This window comes from Eulemur rufifrons, chromosome 29, assembly GCF_041146395.1.
Source record: "Eulemur rufifrons isolate Redbay chromosome 29, OSU_ERuf_1, whole genome shotgun sequence".
Classification (NCBI taxonomy): Eukaryota; Metazoa; Chordata; class Mammalia; order Primates; family Lemuridae; genus Eulemur; species Eulemur rufifrons.
The window spans coordinates 26,197,433-26,216,831 of NC_091011.1; the positions used below are offsets into that span (position 1 = coordinate 26,197,433).

Here is a 19,399-nt window from a genome sequence, read left to right on the forward strand (position 1 = left end):
GACAGATGGACAATGCAAGAATGAGCTCCTTCCTGGAATACCCCATCCTCAGCAGTGGCGACTCCGGGACCTGCTCAGCGCGAGCCTACCCGTCCGACCATGGGATTACAACTTTCCAGTCGTGCGCGGTCAGTGCCAACAGCTGCGGCGGCGACGACCGCTTCCTAGTGGGCAGGGGAATGCAGATCAACTCGCCCCACCACCACCACCACCACCACCCTCACCATACCCAGCCGGCCACCTACCAGACTTCCGGGAACCTGGGGGTGTCCTACTCCCACTCCAGTTGTGGCCCAAGCTATGGCGCGCAGAACTTTGGTGCGCCTTATAGCCCCTATGCGTTAAATCAGGAAACAGACGTAAGTGGTGGGTACCCCCCATGCGCTCCCGCTGTTTACACTGGAAATCTTTCATCTCCCATGGTCCAGCATCACCACCACCACCAGGGTTATGCTGGGGGCGCGGTGGGCTCGCCCCAGTACATTCACCACTCATATGGACAAGAGCATCAGAGCCTGGCCCTGGCCACGTATAATAACTCCTTGTCCCCTCTCCACGCCAGCCACCAAGAAGCCTGTCGCTCCCCTGCGTCCGAGACGTCTTCTTCAGCGCAGACCTTTGACTGGATGAAAGTCAAAAGAAACCCTCCCAAAACAGGTCAGTCCTGCCGGCCGGTGGATGCTCCTTGATGAATCTGGAAGGAGCTGGTATACTTAGCTTTTAAGGAAAATTAATAGTGAATTTTTAAAAAAGATTCTTGCTTCCGACTAGTGTTGTAGGTCGTGGGGAGAGTGCCAAGGTGTGCTGGGGCAAAGGAGCCTAAGGGACTGGTGTGTTTTCAAAGGATTTTAGATGTTCGGGAAGTAGGAAGTGTGTGTAGGGATGGTGGTGGTGGCGGTGGTGGTGGTGGTAGTGTTCTGTTAATATCTCCAGCCTCTATTAATCACTGGTCTGGTCACGCTAATGGTTGATTTCAGGTTAACACTTTACACCTCATCACTCACCCTCCCCAGCCCGGTTTGTGCTGAGATGTTCTTGATCTCTCCTTTACCTAAATGTTGCTCTGAAGCGTGTAGGGGATCTCATATCGATTTTTAAATTTTTACCTTTTCATCTTATCGCTTCCTACCCTGCACTAGGGAAAGTTGGGGAGTACGGCTACGTGGGTCAACCCAACGCGGTGCGCACCAACTTCACTACCAAGCAGCTCACGGAGCTGGAAAAGGAGTTCCACTTTAACAAGTACCTGACGCGCGCTCGCAGGGTGGAGATCGCTGCGTCCTTGCAGCTCAACGAGACCCAGGTGAAGATCTGGTTCCAGAACCGCCGAATGAAGCAGAAGAAACGCGAGAAGGAGGGGCTCTTGCCCATCTCTCCCGCCACCCCGCCGGGAAGCGACGATAAGGCCGAGGAATCCTCAGAGAAGTCCAGCTCATCGCCCTGCGTTCCTTCCCCGGGGTCTTCTACCTCAGATACTCTAACTACCTCCCACTGAGGCCGCCCCAGCCCCAGAATTCCCAGTCCAGGCTTCTTGGGCTCGGACTTCTTACCCAAAGCACATTCTTAGCTTATCTTTCCTTCATTTAGTCTCTTTCTTCCTTTCTGATCCTATCTGCGGAGCTCCTGGTCAGGATAATGTGTTTCCAGAGTATGCTGGACCAGAGACTTGGTGAGGGGTTGGCTTCTTAATCCAGATTGGGTGCCAGCATCAATTTTCTGGTGGGCCTTAACATCCCTCCCACTTTTAGGAAATTTTCACAGAACCTACTGTTCCCTTCAGATGTCCTTTGGAAAATAGTTCCCTTTGCCAGCAGAAACATGCCAGAGGGAAGCCTCTCATCTTTTATCTAACTGTATATTTACAGTTCACCCCTACCTTGCCCTTAAAAGTAGCATTTAGAGAAAAGAGAAAGTCCAGGAGCTCATGAAGAAGAGGTGCACTATGTGTTTACCCAATTAATTCATCCCTTAATTTAATGCAATTTCATGTGTATGAGTTTGCTGGTTGTAAATACTTTGTCCTGAGAGATTTATCTTTATACAGATTTTCTAGAAATGTTTAGATTAGGTAACTGAAGCAGGGTTGGCAAACTCTCAAAACTGGTACAATTTTATATGTGATTATAGGTGAAAGAATAAATTCCCTCATTTAAACCCAATCAGATGCCTCAGAGGGTAGCCTCAATACGTTCTTTCAGTAAGTTAAGACCTGCAAAGCACAAGGTTCAGAAACCTGGTTTCCTGTGCTAAGTCTCTCCCCATCTCTACCCCTTTCTTCTGAGGCCACCTTCCATTTAAAATTTGTGCTGGATTATTCTAAATGTAAAGGTATTATTTAAACCAACTTTTTCCTTCAACAATTATCTTACCTGCATATGATGTATTTTCAGCTCATTTGTTAATGTGATGGATGGCACAATGAATGTATATTTTGTGTGATTCGTGAATAGTCTTTTGCATGTCGCACAATGTTTTAATGTCCCTGAAGTACTACACTGAGTTCTATCAGTTGTCCTTTGTGAGCCTATGATATTCCCCATTTCCTGTACAATCATGAACAGCTCTGAGATCCTGGAGTAATGTGATCCAGAGTAGAGTTTACGGGTCTTAGGATGTCTGTAATAAATATATTCAAGTTTCAAGTATGCTTAAGCATCCATGTATTTGGCTGGTCTATAATTTGTTAATTCCTGCAAAGTTGGCTCATTCCATGTGGGGAAAAGGAGAAGGGCACTGTGTATTTTCAAAGAGGTGGGCCTTTTCTTGAATAAAAGTGAATGCTTTCTATTATCATGTAGCTGAAGTTTCCCCCCACGAGTGTAATTTTACCTAACCAATGTCTATTTAATACGTTGATTCTACTTAAAATAACAGCTCCTCTATTATAATCAAAGTTCATAATGAGGGGGAAAAAGGCTGAAGAAATTTATGAAGCAGATCTATTTTTGAAACAAACATGGATACTTCCTGGGTCAAGTACTAACCTTTTCACCTTCAACTAAATGTTGACATATATATAAACAGAAGCCCCTTCAAAAGCCAAAACTGTCTTCAGTCAGTCTTTCTTCACATCAGTGAACCAGGAGCTCAGAGATTCACATTTAATTAGCTCCAGTATAAAGCTGTTGTGAAGGCCCCCACTCTACCCCTCTTCCTTCTTTTTGGATTGTCAGTAAACACTGTTTAGTAAAACAGCGTTTCAATATAGTCTACCCTTTGAATTGAATGTGGTCTGTTTTTAGTAGACCTTTTCATCTTTCCCCCTGTTCTTCCTGTCATCATCCATCCTTTCCTGCCGCTCCACACCTCCTCATCCCCATCTCTGGGTTGCACATCTCATTCCCCTCAGACTTAGCTTTGATTTCATAGCTATCATGGCTGTAATGGGGCCACAGTTCTAATCCCATGCCACACAACCCAGAAAAAAAGTTTTTTATTTTCTTCTCTGTGCTCAACAGATTCCAGGTAAACTTGTGAAAGCCACCCTGAAATCTTTCAATATCCACGTTGTTTCTGTCCAAGGCATGTGTCTGCTCTCAAACAGAGGAAACCAGCAAGTGATAGAGTTCAAAGTGGCTCTCCTCCCAGACCTCTTTACTACACTTTTCCTTTACTTTCACACATTTTTGGAGGCTTTTATTTAGCTTCAAAAGTAAGAGCAGAAAATTTACAGCATCACAAACAAATACAGACATATGACTTCCTTCCTCCCCAAAGGGTATTTTACAAAGGGTGGGCTGGGGGAGAAAACCCTACAGAAACTGAATTTACAGGCCTTCTAGAGCACCCGTGAGAATTTCTGCACTTCCCTGTCAAAGGGAAAAGCCTGAACTTTGCAGGAGCAGTTGCTGCGGCCACATCAAGGACACGGGGTGTCCTCCCCTCGGCTGCTGAGTTCTGAGGATGCCTCTAAAAGACTCAAGTAGATGAAGGAGAACTTCAAAGACGGCCAACCCTTTCTTTCATTTCCTGCCTGGCCTTATACTGTATCTTTTGTTTATTAGTGTAAGGCCACACAGCAAAACAGATGGCTGGTTTCCAAATTCTTTAATGTGTTAAAGTGTCATTTGCATGCCACTACCTTGCTCTCAATATCTAAAAGCAGGACCCGACCTGCTGGAATCACAAAGATTCCAGTCTTCAAGGTGCTGGCTTTAATGTAGCTCAGAGAGGAGAACGATAAATTATGGCTAAATATCCCTAGCCTTCTCTAGGTCATGGAATAAATCAGTTAACAAGCAATGCATTTAGGAAACATTAATATACCTTTCAACAAGGAAAACATTTGTATCTTTTTAGCTGTCCCAATCGATTAAATCAAAGGCGCTTAACACATCCTATTTCAAGGTCTCTCTTTTCTGTTTTGGTCTCTGAAGAGCACAAGTTAGCTACTTGAGAAATGACAGTGATCATAACTGAAACAACATAAAGAGGGAAAACAGAAAATAACACTTCATTGATAAATTAAAAAGAAAATAAGGGTCTCAATTAGGAACCTGGTATAATTGCAATATAAAATTTCAGTTTTCAAATACTTTTTCCTCACTTCCTCTACATTCATTCAAAGTACTCCCAAAATACAGGGTGTTCCCAAACCAGGATGAGTTGAGGTCTTGCTGTGGCTCTGGTCTGCTCAGGGTTTCACCTTTGAAAGTTTACTTTTGGAGCCTATTCACATGCGGTGGTGTTTTCCTCTGGGGCAATCAGATTCAAACCGATCAATATTTACTCAGTCTGAAAGGGTTGTTGAAAAGGCTGCTAACAACAAACTGCTTAGCTGCTCACCCCTGTTTAATCTCAGGTTCACCGAAAGTTCAAGAAGAGATGAATGCAGTGATGGGTCACTTTAGAATGAGTCCCAGCGGTTTATCTGAGCTCTCTGCTAAAGGCAACAATTACAGTTCCATCCCTCTTTGGGAAAGGGGCAACTTTCCTATTATTCTTTTGCTAAACAATGTTTACTAGAAACTTAAAACACTTTCCTCTCCCCTCCTGGTTCTTCTTTTTTGAAGCTTCCAGCTGCCCTTCTCCTGCCCCCTCCTCCAGTTTTCTACCAATCCACTAGGTTTGACTTTAAATAAATTATACTGAATATTTTAAAAATGTTAAATTAATCTGACAGAAGAGATCTGATTTATTTCAGATGCCACAAGCTATGAAATGAAGCTCTTTGGGCCATTAGAGTTTATCTTTGCGAAAGTACAGGGCAAGATTGAATTGAAATCCATTTGCGTTTGAGTTATATTGACAATCAGAGCCCCAATATCCATCAGAGATCGCTGTTCAGACAGGAGTGGTTGAGAGAAGAGAGGGAATTGGCTTGTACAGAAGCAAATACCTCAGGCAGAAAGTCAACTTTAAAATTTTACACCCTCCTAGTGCATGAACTACCAAGAGACGAAAAAGGAAGACCCAAGGAAGCCAGTGGGGAATGGTGGGTAGAAGATGCTGGATACTGAAGCTAATTGCTACAGCTCTTCAGAGGTCAAAGTTCATGTAATCACTGCATAAATGCATACTAAATAGGGATTTATTAAGCTTTCCTGATGGCTCAGCATGTCTGTGAAAATGGTCACTGCTGTTTGTGATTTTTCCTAATCGTTCTTGAAGTAGAATCTCTAGACATTTGAGTCTTTAATTTACTATTTTGAGAGACAAGCAAGCTTTCTGCTTTAAAATTTTGAAATTAGTTCATGGACAGCATCCTTTCTTTATATTGGATGGGACTATAAAATACTTCTCTCACTCTTAGAAGTACTATGGCTTTTTCCATACAAACAAGAACACAAGTTAGCATGCCCGTATCAGATAAACTGCTCACTGGTTGGCTAACTTTGGCGACCCTCTGCCATAGATAAGTGTACTTTGTGCCTTCATTTCTGAGAGCACCCAAAAGTTCTGCCTTAGGACCCCTTGTGCTTAAATGACCAGAATTCAAAGGGACCCATCTACCCAACTTCTCATTTTATGCATCAGGAAACAGGTAGCTTAGAATCTGAGTCCAGTACACTTTTGATTCTAAAATCCTGATTTGATTTTCCCCTCCCCATTTATTCTATGTGATTTCTTTCAGGCTAGATATTATTTACTTTTCTCCACTTCTGTTTTACTGGCCATTCAATCAAGTCCTTGACTTTGAGGCCATTAGGACTACTGAATCCTAATGGCCTTGAATCTATGAAGCAACATCCAAGTTGAATGCTTCTGCCATCTTATTTGAATAATAAAATGTTGGGCTATTTGCCTTTAAAGGCACGTGTTCTTTTTCTTTTTTCTTTGACATATGTTCTTAAAATATAAAAAGAGATTGAGAGAGCAGGTAAAATTCAACACATGCATATATATTTGTTTTGGTTTTAAACCTAGGCTAGGGAAGAGTAAATGAAAGACGAGTTGCCTGCACCCAAGTTTGACCTCCATTAAATTGTCAAGAAGTATCATCTAGAAAGAGTTTGGAGATACAAGGAACATTCCAGGAGGGGTCCTAACCCTGAATCTTTTTTTTTTCTTTAAAAAAATTTTTTTTTTCTGTCTGGTTTGTAGCACAGCATAGTTTCCTGAATTGTTCTGGCACATATTTCTTAGTTTTCTCCATGACTCACACATGTACCTAACACACACACACACACACACACACACACCCCCCAAACCCAAACCATTAACATAAAGTTTCCTTGCAACACAACTTTTTCCACATTCTCCTTCATCTCACCCCCATGGGGTCCTACTGATCTCAGTGGAACCTGTTGCCCAAAGGGACATCAATGGCTGTCAGTGGTTGAAGACCTGAACTGGAATCCTCAGCTTTTCAGTACCTTATTTTGGTGACCTTTGATTGCAGAACTACAAACCAAATACCAATCAAGCAACTCCCTTCTGCAGGTGTTAGCCTATGAACAAATGCTTTTGCACTTTTTTTTTTTCCAACTCCAAACCCAATTATGTTCTGCAAAATATCCTTAAAAGATTGTATTTTGAGTTTACTGGGGGGGTGGTGGTGGTGGGGGGAAGGACAATGTTTCTTTTTAAACATGTCCAGACACAACTAAAACGTGTCTCCATTTTTTAAACGGGCCATTACATTCTACTCTTATTAAGAACATGTTCGTAAAACGTCTAGTCACAAGACTAATCTATAGAAATCATATTGTACTGTATTTTCATTTAGTCTTGTGTGGTTACTTCGTTGAGAAAAAAGACCCCAACTGCTTGCAACAGGAAATACAAGAAAAAGTATTGAGCAACTTTTTTCTTTTCAAACTGGGGGGACACTTTTTAGCCGCGTTGGATATTTTTACAACGTAAATTCTGACCAGCTTCGTTTTAAAAAGAAAAATTTCCGAAGAACCATAACGAGAATCCAGAAAGCAATGCTTTTAAATGGTAGCTCCCCCTTCCCCCACCCCCCGAAATATCAGCAATACAGTTCTGGTAAAGTTATGAAGGGGAATTTTCCCATTCTGAGGAACAAATGGGGTCCTTCCCTCAGGACGGGCAGGGGCAGCTGTCAGAGCCTCGGAAAGAGAGCGGCTCGGCGATCAAGTCGCCACGGCAGCGGCGGCCGCGCGAACTCTGGCTGTGCCGGTGCCGCGTCGGGCCGGGGATCGGTGGCTGCCTCAGGGCGAGGGGGCCGGGCAGCTGCCTGAGGGCGATGCCACAGGGCCTTCGCGGCCCGCGGGGCTGCCCGAGAGTCCCAGCGCGGAGGTCTCGACGGCTTTCCTTACTTGGCCCCGCCTCCTCCTGCTCTGAAATCGCCACAAACCAACCCCGCTCCCTTTCTCGTCTCCCCTGGGACCCCCCGCAGAGCACGAAGGGAGCAGCATCCGGGCTCTTCCGGGCGTGCAGGCGTCGCGGCTCGGGCGACCTGGGCCGGCGCGGGGCGTGAAGGGAGCAGCATCCGGGCCCTTTCTCGGGGTCCCGGCATCCCGGCTCCTGGCCCAGCCCGCGCCCTTGGGTGGCCTGAGAAGGAATGGAAAGTGAATACGGGCGCATCACCTGAGACTGCAAAGAGCCCCGCTTTGTCTTAAGGGACAAATCGCTCTGCTTCCAGGTGCTCCAGAGGAGTGGCCTGAAATGCTACCTGTCTACTCCTGGTGACTCGTGAAGGCCTCGGGCTTCCATCCGCGACCCCAGGATGAAAAAGGACCAAACATTTCTTCCTCAGGGGAAGAAACAGAGGTCGGGGTTTTAGCCCCCTTTGGGTCTTTCTAAGATTTGAGAGGAGGAGGGCGGTTTAACTCTCTGCCTGCCCCTCCCTCAGATATCTTAAGAACGTACTTAATTTAGGAACACATTCATTGCCCTTCTAGTCCAATTTCGTTGTTTTAAATATTAGGGATGATGGGTGGAAGTTTCCGAACACTGATGTTCAGGGAAGCATCCTCGTCTTGCTTCTCAGGTGTCTTCTCCTCATTCAGTTGCTGAGTCAAACTCTGCCTTAAAGCATTTCCTCACGTTTCACTTCTAGGAAGTTTCCTGTTCTACTTCTGCTCTTTCAGCTGAGCGTCTCCTAACAATTGCACCTTTTACAAAGGCAGCTTCACTGTACGGCACCTAACTGGAATGTGAACTAGGCTATCCATGTGTTAGTCGTGACTGTCCACATGGATGGATCTTAAGCTACTTGAGGGCGGGGTCTTTCACTTACAATAACATGAAGAAACGGTCCCCATAGTGGAAAGAGCCCTGGACTAGATTTCAGGCCATCTATGTTTTGTCTTTTCTCATTCACAATGTGAAATTGGGTAGAGTACTTAAACGATCTATGCTTTCATGTTCTTAAATTATAAAATCAGGAAACTGTTCTTGTTGATTTTTAAGTTGTCCTCTTGAATGTATATGGTTTTTCAATATTCTGAAAATCTGATTCAGGATTACTCTGAGACAAGTCATATGCCGAATCCATGTATTAACTCATAAATCCTGCTTAGCCCCAAGAAGAGAAGGTATTTTTATTATTTTGATTTTAGAGATAAGGAAAAGGAAGCATCCAAGATGTTGAGTAACTTGTCTACTGAATCCAGAACTCAAACTCTTATCCACTTTGCTGTAATGTTTCTCTGCAGGACCAACAAAAGGACTGGGCATAAATCATTTACAAAGAATTATCAGGCTATCATTTTGTGATTCAGGTGCTGCTGTAGTGGGTAGTTGCTCACTGGTAAAAAATTAGAGGGCTGGAGAAACTGAATGTTTAATATCAGACATATATGCAAACTATGGCTACACATTCTTGTGAAAATAAGCAAATGACAAATACTTGAATGAAAATGAACCTAAAGGCCAGGCGTGGTGGCTCATGCCTGTAATCCTAGCACCCTGGGAAGCAGAGGCAGGAGGATTGCTTGAGCCCAGGAGTTTGAGGTTGGTGTGAGCTAGGCTGACACCATGGCACTCTAGCCCAGGCAACAGAGCAAGACTCTGTCAAAAAAAAAAAAAAAAAAAAAGAAAAGAAAAAAAAAGAAACCAAACCTAAAGAGAGAGGTCAAATTTAACAATAGAGGACTAATTTAGCAATAGACAGCTTTTTTTCATATCTGACTAATTGCAAGAATTATTTAAAGGTCAAGAAAGACATTCTATAGGTTATGTCTACAGACAAAAAGTGAAAATAGCTAATATAAAGTACAGATGTTTTATCTCTATGAATCTATGAAAGTTGGCATCTGTGTGGTTGGAAGCATGATTTTCTACCTATCAGTTTTCATTTGGATATTTCATATACTGCAAATCCAGTCATAATTTATATTTAAAGAAAAAAAGAAAAGAATAATTCATCTTCACCCCAAAGGACTAATCCTCATAGTTTATAACTTAATACCTTTTAACTAACTATAACCAGAAAAACTAGGTTCCACAAGAACTTGAAGGAATATATTATGAGGCCTAAAGAGAACAAGTCATTAGAAGCCAGTTATTCTCAGAACTCAAATGAGGCCAGGCACAGTATGTCACACCTGTAATCCCAGCACTTTGGGAGGCTGAGGCAAGAGGATAGCTTGAGGCCCAGAGTCAAGACCAGCCTGAGCAACATAGTGAGACCCTGTCTTGACAAAATATTTAAAAAATTATACAGGTTCAGTGGCTCATGCCTGTAATCCCAGCTATTCCAGAGGCTGAGGAAAGAGGATCCCTTGAGTTCCCACCTAGGTTACAGAGCAAAACTCTGTCTCTATTAAAAAAAAAAAAAAAAAAAAGAATAAGCAGGTTTGAATAACTAGATATTTGGCTAGAGGGTTTTTTTCCTTCCTACTTACCTTCTTGAACCCTGCAGAAAGGGGTAACAGCTTACATCCCTCTTGCCCTGTGGGTAAAGAGAAACTGACTGATCCATTTTATTTCTTCCATTTCAGAAATTCTTTACATGGTTTGCCAGATGAGGCCCAGAAAAAAAATCAAGAGAGCCAAGCTTCTTAATTACCCTGCCCAGGCCACTCAGATGGCATGTTAGCTCTCTGGTCAACTGTTGAGGGAAGTTGAGGGTATTCTGGCTTCATTGATGTGTTCTCTATGGACGATAAGGATTTAACTTGCAGTTCATTATCTTACACAAAAAATACTCCTTCTATGAGAGAGATCCAGACCTGAGCAAATTTTAACAACTTATTTTCTTATGTTAACATTTATTGAAGACTTTTTTGGCACTAGATGATGAACCAAGAGCATTCTCTCATTTATGCCTCACAGCAACCTTATAATATGGATTTTCTTTTTCCCATTTACAGATGGAGAAACTGAAACTGAAGGGAAGTACTATAAATTCCTCACCATTACACAGTGAGTGATTAGCAAAGTTGGAATTTGCAGTCCATGCATTAATTATCACATGTTGAAGTCTCTTATTCATATCTTATGAATGCTAGAGTTATAAGACATTAGGACTAATCTTAAATTTAATTGCAGATTTAAAATATATTTATATTTTAGAAGCCTAGTGTTAGGTTGTTATAAATCTATACTGATTGAGTATCCTTAAATCCAAAAAGCTTCAAAATCTGAAACTTTTTGAGTGCTGACATGACACCACAAGTGGAAAATTCCACACATGAGTACTTAACACAAACTATGCTTCATGCACAAAATTATTTAAAATATTGCACAAAATTACCTTCAGGCTATCTGTATAAGCTGTATAATTCATGTTTAGACTGGGGTCCCCTTCCCAAGATATTTAATTATGTATATGCAAATATTCCAAAATCTGAAAAAAATCTGAAAAAAGGTCCCAAGCATTTCAGATAAGGTATATTCAACCTGTATATGCAATATAAATGATCTTAGTTTTGTAAAATAAAAATGTATATAACTATATGCATTCATAGAAAAAAGTTTATTTTTCTCTGTGCAGTTGCTGACAGAGTTGAAGAATAACAGTGACTTGCTTGCAATACTGACAGCCCAGTGGAGAAATAGCATGCTTCTATAATATACTATAAACATGAAATTATTAGAGAAAATAAAGAAAAATACCCAGTTGCCATCACATTCTCCAAAACATAGCTGTTTTGTATAGTCCAGTCTTTGTCCCTAAGTATACTTTTACTTAGAGGCAATTATTATGTGCCCACAATTTTGAATTATACTTTTTTTCCACTTAATGATATAAACATTTCTGTGTTTGTGGCATACTTGTATTTAGTGATTGGTTAAAACAATGGTTGTACCACTACTTATTTTACCAGGTATTTTTCTGTCTTTTCTTTTTTCTCTTTTAAGTGAGATTGGCTCCCATCTGAACCTTTTATGTTTAGGGAATTTGTCATTGTGAGTCTTAGAAGGCCATATCCTTCCTTTGCAGTAGCCTCATATATTTCTAGAACAGCCATGGTAAAGGTGCTAGAAACGGTATCCAGTAGTGACCAGGTCTAGTGGTTTGACAGTTACGGTGTTAGCGTAAGGGTTTAAGGCACGGACAGTTTCTCCTCACTAGACTATTTCTGTGGTGACATTTAGTTCTGGCTCTGGCTGTCAAGCTTTCTATTTTTCAAGCTTGATTTTCAGTCTATCTAGCAATTTTCCAACCTATCCATATGTGCCTGTTGCAGTTAAAACAGTTCTATTGGTTACAACCGAGAAACCTGATACTTGTGCCACGCAATATACCAAGTAGTGGTACTATGAGATTTTTTAGGGCTTGGGGACTGTGGTCTGGCATTGTGGGAGGGAAGTTAGGCTATATGATTTGGAAAGTATTGATAGAAGATGGGCCAGATGACAGCTTCTCCAAATTCCATTTTTTCTTCTTCCCCAGCTTTGGGCTATTTTAATTGCTTTGTTAAACCTAAAAACAAATGCATAGAAAGAGTCAATGATGGCCCTTTTCATTTTCTACCAAGAAAACACAAATTTATCTAACTGAGTTGGAGAACAGAATTTATTTCCTATTTTATTTTATAGTCATCCTGTCTTAGCTTGAGTATTCTTCTGGGACTGAGCCTATATGTACAGGTGTAGCTGACACTTGTTGATTGCTTACCTTGTGCTAGGTAGGTACTGTGCTAAGCACTTTATGTGAGTTGATGCATTCAAATCCTCTCCACAACTCCTGATGTGTAGATACTGTTATAGTCTTCATTTTACAGAAGAAGTAGTTAAGGGTGAGAAGTTACCCAGCTACAAAAAAGCAAAGTCCACTTTTAAACTCAGCAGTCTGGCTCCAGTGTACTCATTCTTAATAACACTGTATACTCTTTCCCTTAACTGGCTTAGCTGACAAGATTTTTTTTCTTTTTTTTACCTTTTCTATTTCTTGTCTTCTCTCTCTAATTTTTTCCTTCTTATTTGAGAATGACATGAAGGCACTTGTTGAGTCCCTGACTGAGCATCTATAATTGTGTGAGGTGAGTGATTTGGTACCTGTCAGCTGCAGGTGCCTTTGACAAGCACCTATAGATTTGCTCTTCTGGCTCTAGGAATTCCTCCTGGCTTCACCTCTTCCTGACCTCTACTAACTCCATCCCTCCCCCCTCTTGGAACTTCTGCTCTCATCTCCTTATTCTGGTTTCTAACTTGCTGCCTCATATTTGAATTATGTCTCATTACTTTGCTGCTTTATTAATTACAACATTTAAGGGATGTTGTAAAATTTTATAGATAAAAGATATTAATACTATCCCTTTCAAAGAGTTTACAAATCATTGTATAACAAATAAGCTATTACCTAATTTATGTTGTATTACATTATTTAGTAATATTTTTATTAGAATTTAGTTAGATGTTTGAACTTTTAGGGTTTTATTATAAAAATTCTATAGAGTAATTGGAGGTGACATTATTTTCTCCCCAAAATGTGTAACTTGAGAATAAGCCTTCAACTCTGGTGGGGGCAGTGTAATCAACGTGTGATTTGGTTCAACTGCTAAGGTTTTATGATGACATTTCCCCAAGATGACAAAGTGTCTGGGAAATGTTAACATAAATCTCATGCCCCCAGTTTGTGAAAGTCAAGGGAATGGGTAGGAAGGGAGTAAAAATTATAGAAACTTGGGAATTTTCAAGTTTTTGTGAATCAGAAAGGCTGAGAAGAAAGGATAAGATTGGTGGAAATGACTCTGGGGAGATTGTATGCTTAGGAAAAAGAAGATCTGCTTTTGGGAAAATTCTGTAGGTCTGTATAGTCTAAGGATGCTACCAAGTCAGGCAGAGGTTTCAAGGTAATCAATTTTTCTAGATCCAGTGCTAGGATATGTGAGAGACTAGCAGACATTCTGGTTTAAAAAAAATAAAATAGAGTTAGGAACAATTATAAAAGCAAAGATAATTTGCCCATACTTTTGTTTACTATGTTTATGCAATTATATAGGTAAGTGTACAGATCTATTGTTAGGAAGAGCATTTCCTCTTAATACCACACTGCTCATATTGTTCACCTGCCATCTTAAGTTCAGTTCAAAGAACCAAGCTCTATCTTGCCCTAGAGGCTTTGCAACCTGGAATGGACTCGCCCTCCCCATTGCTTCATATAACCTGGAGGCCTTAGCTAAATGGTGCTTCCTAAGAGAGGCCTTAGTGGACTATTCTATTCAAAATGGATTCCTCTCTGTTATATTCTACCTCAGCACTCTCTTTGTTTCCTTTACCTACATACTTATCACGGTTCGAGAAGGTAGTTTTACATTTTTTGTTAGCCTCTCCTTCTAGACTATACACAACCTATATCTTTCTATTTTCTTTTCTTTTTTTTTTTTGTCTGTTCACCACTTTATGTTTATATGACAGACAATCCCTGCCATATAGCAAATGCTCAAAAGACACTGAATGAATGTTTATATTAGCTAGGGTCCAGTTAAGCTGCTGTAACAAAGAAACCTAAAAATAACATGGTGTAAATATGGCTGAAGTTTAATTCTCTTGAATGTAAAATTTTAGAGGAATGTAAAAGTCCAGACTGTTGGGATGTCTTAGCACCATAAGGTCATTCAGAATCTGGGTTTCTTCCATTGTGCTGCTCTGATATTCATTAGGTCTTGTCTGTATGGTTGAAGCTGTGTCACCTCCATATCTCGTTCCAGTTCTTAGGAAGAGGGGTAGAGAAAAAGTGGAAGGCAAGCAATTTCTTACAAGTAAGTGACTTGAAAGTTGCTCATATCACTCCCACTCACATTCTGGTCTTTTTTTTCTCCCCCATGTTTCTAAAACTTTATTTCTGATCCAAAACATATAGTGTAGATGAAACGTTAGTCAAGATAAACAGCTACGTCAATAAACATTTATTAATATGCTTACCACTGGGTGGGTGCTGTTGGAAATAAAATATATATAAAGACAGGGCTCCTGCCCGTCAGGAATTTACAGTATCATTGGAAAATCCACAGACATTTTATCCTAGTAAATGTAGTCACATGGCCACATCTAGCTGCCAAGGATACCAGGAAACACTGTCTGGGTGGGTGGCCATGAGCCTAACTAAAATGGAAGAAAGAGAGAATGGGCATTGGGGGATAGCCAATCCTCTGCCTCACAATTGCATAAATGCTGTTGAAAGAATGAACATTCAAAAAAAAAAAAAGAACAAAGAAAGAATGACCATTCTTATGTTATCAGCGTTTCAAATAATATCAGGGTTTGAGGGCTTTTTAGAAGTCTAGGAAACATGGGTATGATACAAAAATATTAGACACTGACTAATATAACATCAAATATGCTTCATGACATAACCTATTCATCTGCACATTTTGGGTCAAAGAAGGGTTAAAGATTTAAGAAAGTTGCATAGGCCAAGAAATTGGGCAAAGTGGTTTAGGTCAGCTCTGGGTCTTGTGGGAACATACATGGCTTTGTTAGAATTTGGGGACAATGGAATGGAAGCTTCTGTGCCTTCAGCAAGCTTCCAGAAATAAGCCTTCAGCTGCTAGGAGACCACCTTCTAATTTTCCCTTCCCTGTTATTTGATTAGAAACCTTTGTTATCCTAAATTTGACACCAACAAAGGCTTTGAAATTCTAAGGCCAAAAACAGGGCAAAACCAAATGGTAACTATTTTAAAGAATGTGGATAAAATTTATGTTCCACTAATGTATTCTGATGCAAACCTAAGTTTTTTTGTTTGTTTGTTATGTTTTGTTTTTTTGCAAACATACTTTTTAACGAGTGTAGGTTGAGCATGGAGTTGTATGAAAATGCTTGCACCTGTCCTTCCCTGAAGTGGCTAAGGGCATCTTGGCAAGGCTTGTCATCAACTGGCCTCTCCATGTGACTGTAGATGGAAGGAAGAGGCCCAGCTGCTACCACAACTCTTTTTGTCTGTGACTGAAGGAAACACTGGGCTTGGCATTAACCTCTCTTGCCTTAAATTCCCTTTGCTCAGGAGCGAAGATGGCTGAGTGAGGCATGCAGTTGCTGACTGGCCTCTGGGCCCCTGGGAGTGCATCTGTTGGACCTTGACAGGTTCCTTATCACAGAAAGAACATTTTCCTTGACCTTTAGGTGCTTTTATATTCATCTCAAAAATAAAATGCTGAACTCAGGACTTGGAAAGTATCTCTAAGTTGTCTCCTAGAGTGGGTAGTCCTGCTTCTTTTATCCAGCCACTTTCTCTATTCTTGCAATGTGAATATCTCTTCTCTACACATTACCCCCATGATTTGGAATGGAAAAGACCAGGGTTTTTTTTTGTTCCATTTCTCAGATTCAACACAGAGAAGCCCCTAAGATGCAGTTATCCTGCCTACTTCTCCAGGAAGAGAGAAGCAAGGGTCTCTCTGCTGCTGGGTCTTCTGCTGCTGTTTGCTTAATTATAAAATTATTTTACAAGCCGAAAAAAAATTCCCTCTGCACAAAAACGGTAACCCATTCCCCTCTCATCTCTTCTCATATTTGGCTGAAAGTTTGGGGGACCCATTTTGACCCTTTCTTTGCCTTTTGACTTGTTAGATTCCTTCAGGCAGAGCTCACAGGTCTGTCCTTATGAAACCTGCCCACCCAGCGGGAGTGAATTCCTGCTCTGTTCTTCTTTAGCATTTTCTGCTTGTCAGAGCACTTCTCACTTTTGGGCCTTAAATATTTTAAACTGTTTGTGACTCCTCTTTGTAAACTATTCCACAATAGAGACCATATCTTATTAATCATTGATCTATCTTATACAATACATGGTACATGGTAGGCACTTGGTAAATGTTTGCTGAATGCATGAATGAGTTAGTAAATGAGCAAATGATCCTTTGGATTCTTTCTGTAGCCTCTCAGCTATTCAAATGTGGTTCATGACTCCCCAAGGCAAGGAATACAAAGTGTGTTTCAAGTTCTTCCTTATTTCCAAAATATTTTCTCACTTGCTTATTGAATTTAACTTGAAGTTCAAAATTCTTTAATAGAGAGTCAACTGGCCTTTCATTATATAATGAAGGGCAAAATGGGTAAAAATGTAAATATTGCTTGAATTAATATAGTAATTAAAGCTTATTGAAACTAAAGTGTAATCAGTCAGTCAATCAAAAAGTGTAAATAACTGATACTAGAGTCTTTCCTGTTTTGCAGGGAGTGGAGGTCAGAGAGAAGTTGGTGTCTGGGCCTTATTAGGGGTGCAAGGGAATCGGGGTCAAAAGGTAGCTACAGAGCATAGCAAGGGAAACTAGGGACCACTGATTTAGCCCTTCCTTAATGTTTCAGTTTTAGAGAGATAGAAGTATGGCACAACTGGTTATGTTTACAATTTTGTGAGAATAATGTTGGGAACCTATGGTATTACAGCAAGTGTTACAGCGAGTCGTTCTGAGGACAAACCAAGCGGCGTATGGAGAGTTGGAGAATCAAGGTTTATTGTAGAGTCGATCAATCAAAGTTTATTTGCCATCAGGCTCAGAGGGGTCTCGCCACCAAATTCAGAGCCCCATCTACCCGATTTTTCCCACTTTTATTAGGTTGGGGTGGTCCAAGGGGTGGAGTCTCAGGAGGCTGATGTGCCAGGTCATAGATGGGGGTCTTCCTTTTACCATTGGCACACTAACACTGTTTTATAGAGTTTGTTAAGATCTGGAGTGTTTGTGCATGAGTGCACTTATAAAAGTTGACTTCCTTGCAGAGGAACTACAATTTCAGATGAGTTAATGAAAGGGTCCTATAATTTAGATTGTACCCTAAAATATCTCTCCCAGTAGTATAACCAGATCTATGAACAAATTTCATTGACCCCTGTATGTTGTTTCATAATCTTCTCCCTTAACTATTTGATCTTTTGAGTTGTTTCCCAGAAATGGTGGATTTTCTGCAAGACAAAAGAGCTGAGATGCTAAAAGTTCCTGGGCAGATTTAATGATGCCAAGATTCACCGTCCCCCACAACCTGCCCCCAATGCATGTAGCCCTTGTTAGTTACACCACAACCTGCCCCAAGGCACGTGGCTGAGCCTTTAAAAGCTCAGATTTGAGGCAGCATCTTCTGTTCTCCCAACAAGATGTCTGTCATATTAAAAAATTCCTTTTTTCCTTGGCAGTCCTCATTGTCTCAACAATTGGATCTTTACACAATGACTAACTGGACCTAGGCTGAAACCCCTTGCAGTTTTGACAATAGTAGTATAATAGTTTTGGGTACTTTACATGATGGGCTATGTGATATTGGAGATGCCCTGTGACAGGGAAGGGTAGAAGATACGCCAAGGTTTGATTTTGAGTTGAAGCCCCCTAAATGGGGGCTGCCGTAATCTACATTTTAAATTGCTACTATCAAAGGATCTCTGATACCTTGGATTATTGAGGTAGAGCTGCTTAAATACCCCAAGGCACTTTCTAAACTTCTGGTTTGTTCTCTTGACTTTGGCCAGGGAGAGCAAATATAGTCAAGTGTCACTTAATGAGGGGCTGTGTTCTAAGAAATGCATCGTTAGGCAGTTTCATTGTTGTGCAAACATTATAGAGTGTACTTACACTAACCTAGATAGTATAGCTTACTGCACATCTAGAGTATATGGTATGGCCTGTTACTCCCAGGCTACGAATCTATACAGTATGTTTATGTGCCGAATACTGTAGGCAATTGTAACACAATGGTAAGTATTTGTATATATAAACATTGAAAAGGTACAGTAAAAGTACAGTATAAAAAATTAAAAATGGCTGGGCACGGTGGCTCACTTTTGTAATCTCAGCACCTTTGGGAGGCTGGGGCAGGAGGATTGCTTGAGGCAAGGAGTTTGAAACTAGCCTAGGCAACATAGTGCGCCCTCCCCCGATCTCTAAAAAATTAAAAAAAAATTAGCCGGGCGTGGTGGTGTTCTCCTGTAGTCCCAACTAGTCAGGGGGCTGAGGTGGGAGGATTCCTTCAGCCTAGCAGTTTGAGGTTATAGTGAGCTATGATCACGCCACTGCACTCAAACCTGGGTGATAGAGGAAGACTCCTCTCTAAAAATAATAAGAAGAAAATAAAAACTAGTGTACCTGTATAAGGCACTTACCATGAATGGAGCTTGTAGGACTGGAAGCTGCTCTGAGTGAGTCAGTGAGTGGTGATTGAATGTGAAGGCCTAGGACATTGCAAACTAACACTGTACACTTAGACCACACTAAATTTATTTAAAAAAAAAACAAAAAAAAAGGAATTACCTTACAAAATCATGATGGCTATGATGTCACTAGGCAATAGTATTAATAAGTTTTCAGCTCCTTTATAATGTTATGGGTTCACGGTCATATATGTGGTCTGTTTTTGACCAAAACATTGGTAGTATGTGGTGCAGGACTATATCTGCAAACAGAGACCCAGGGCCACACAACCAGTTGAAAATTTGCTGCTTATACAGTGTCAAATGACCAGTTTAACTTTTTTTTTTTTTTTTAAATCTGCATTGAATTGGAATTGAACTACAGTCTAAGAGTTAGATGTCCTAGGTTTTCTTTTCTGCTTCCACACTGACTAGCTTTGTGACATGTTGCAGATCATTTCTTCTCTCTGGGTCAAGGTGAGA

At 40.9% G+C, this 19,399-nt stretch overlaps 1 protein-coding gene across 1 annotated transcript; it reads left to right on the forward strand.

The window, feature by feature from the left end:
- Positions 1-5: 5 nt before the first annotated feature.
- HOXA1 (homeobox A1) lies at positions 6-1,495 on the forward strand. Its single transcript, XM_069462217.1, has 2 exons — positions 6-657; positions 1,140-1,495. The coding sequence occupies exons 1-2, from the start codon at positions 6-8 to the stop codon at positions 1,493-1,495; spliced, it is 1,008 nt and encodes a 335-aa protein (XP_069318318.1).
- Positions 1,496-19,399: the final 17,904 nt, after the last annotated feature.

Coding starts and splice junctions, on each gene's coding strand:
- HOXA1 (XM_069462217.1), top strand. CDS start 6: ATGGACAATGCAAGAATGAGCTCCTTCCTGGAATACCCCATCCTCAGC. Junction 658..1,139: donor AAGAAACCCTCCCAAAACAG/GTCAGTCCTGCC, acceptor ACCCTGCACTAG/GGAAAGTTGGGGAGTACGGC.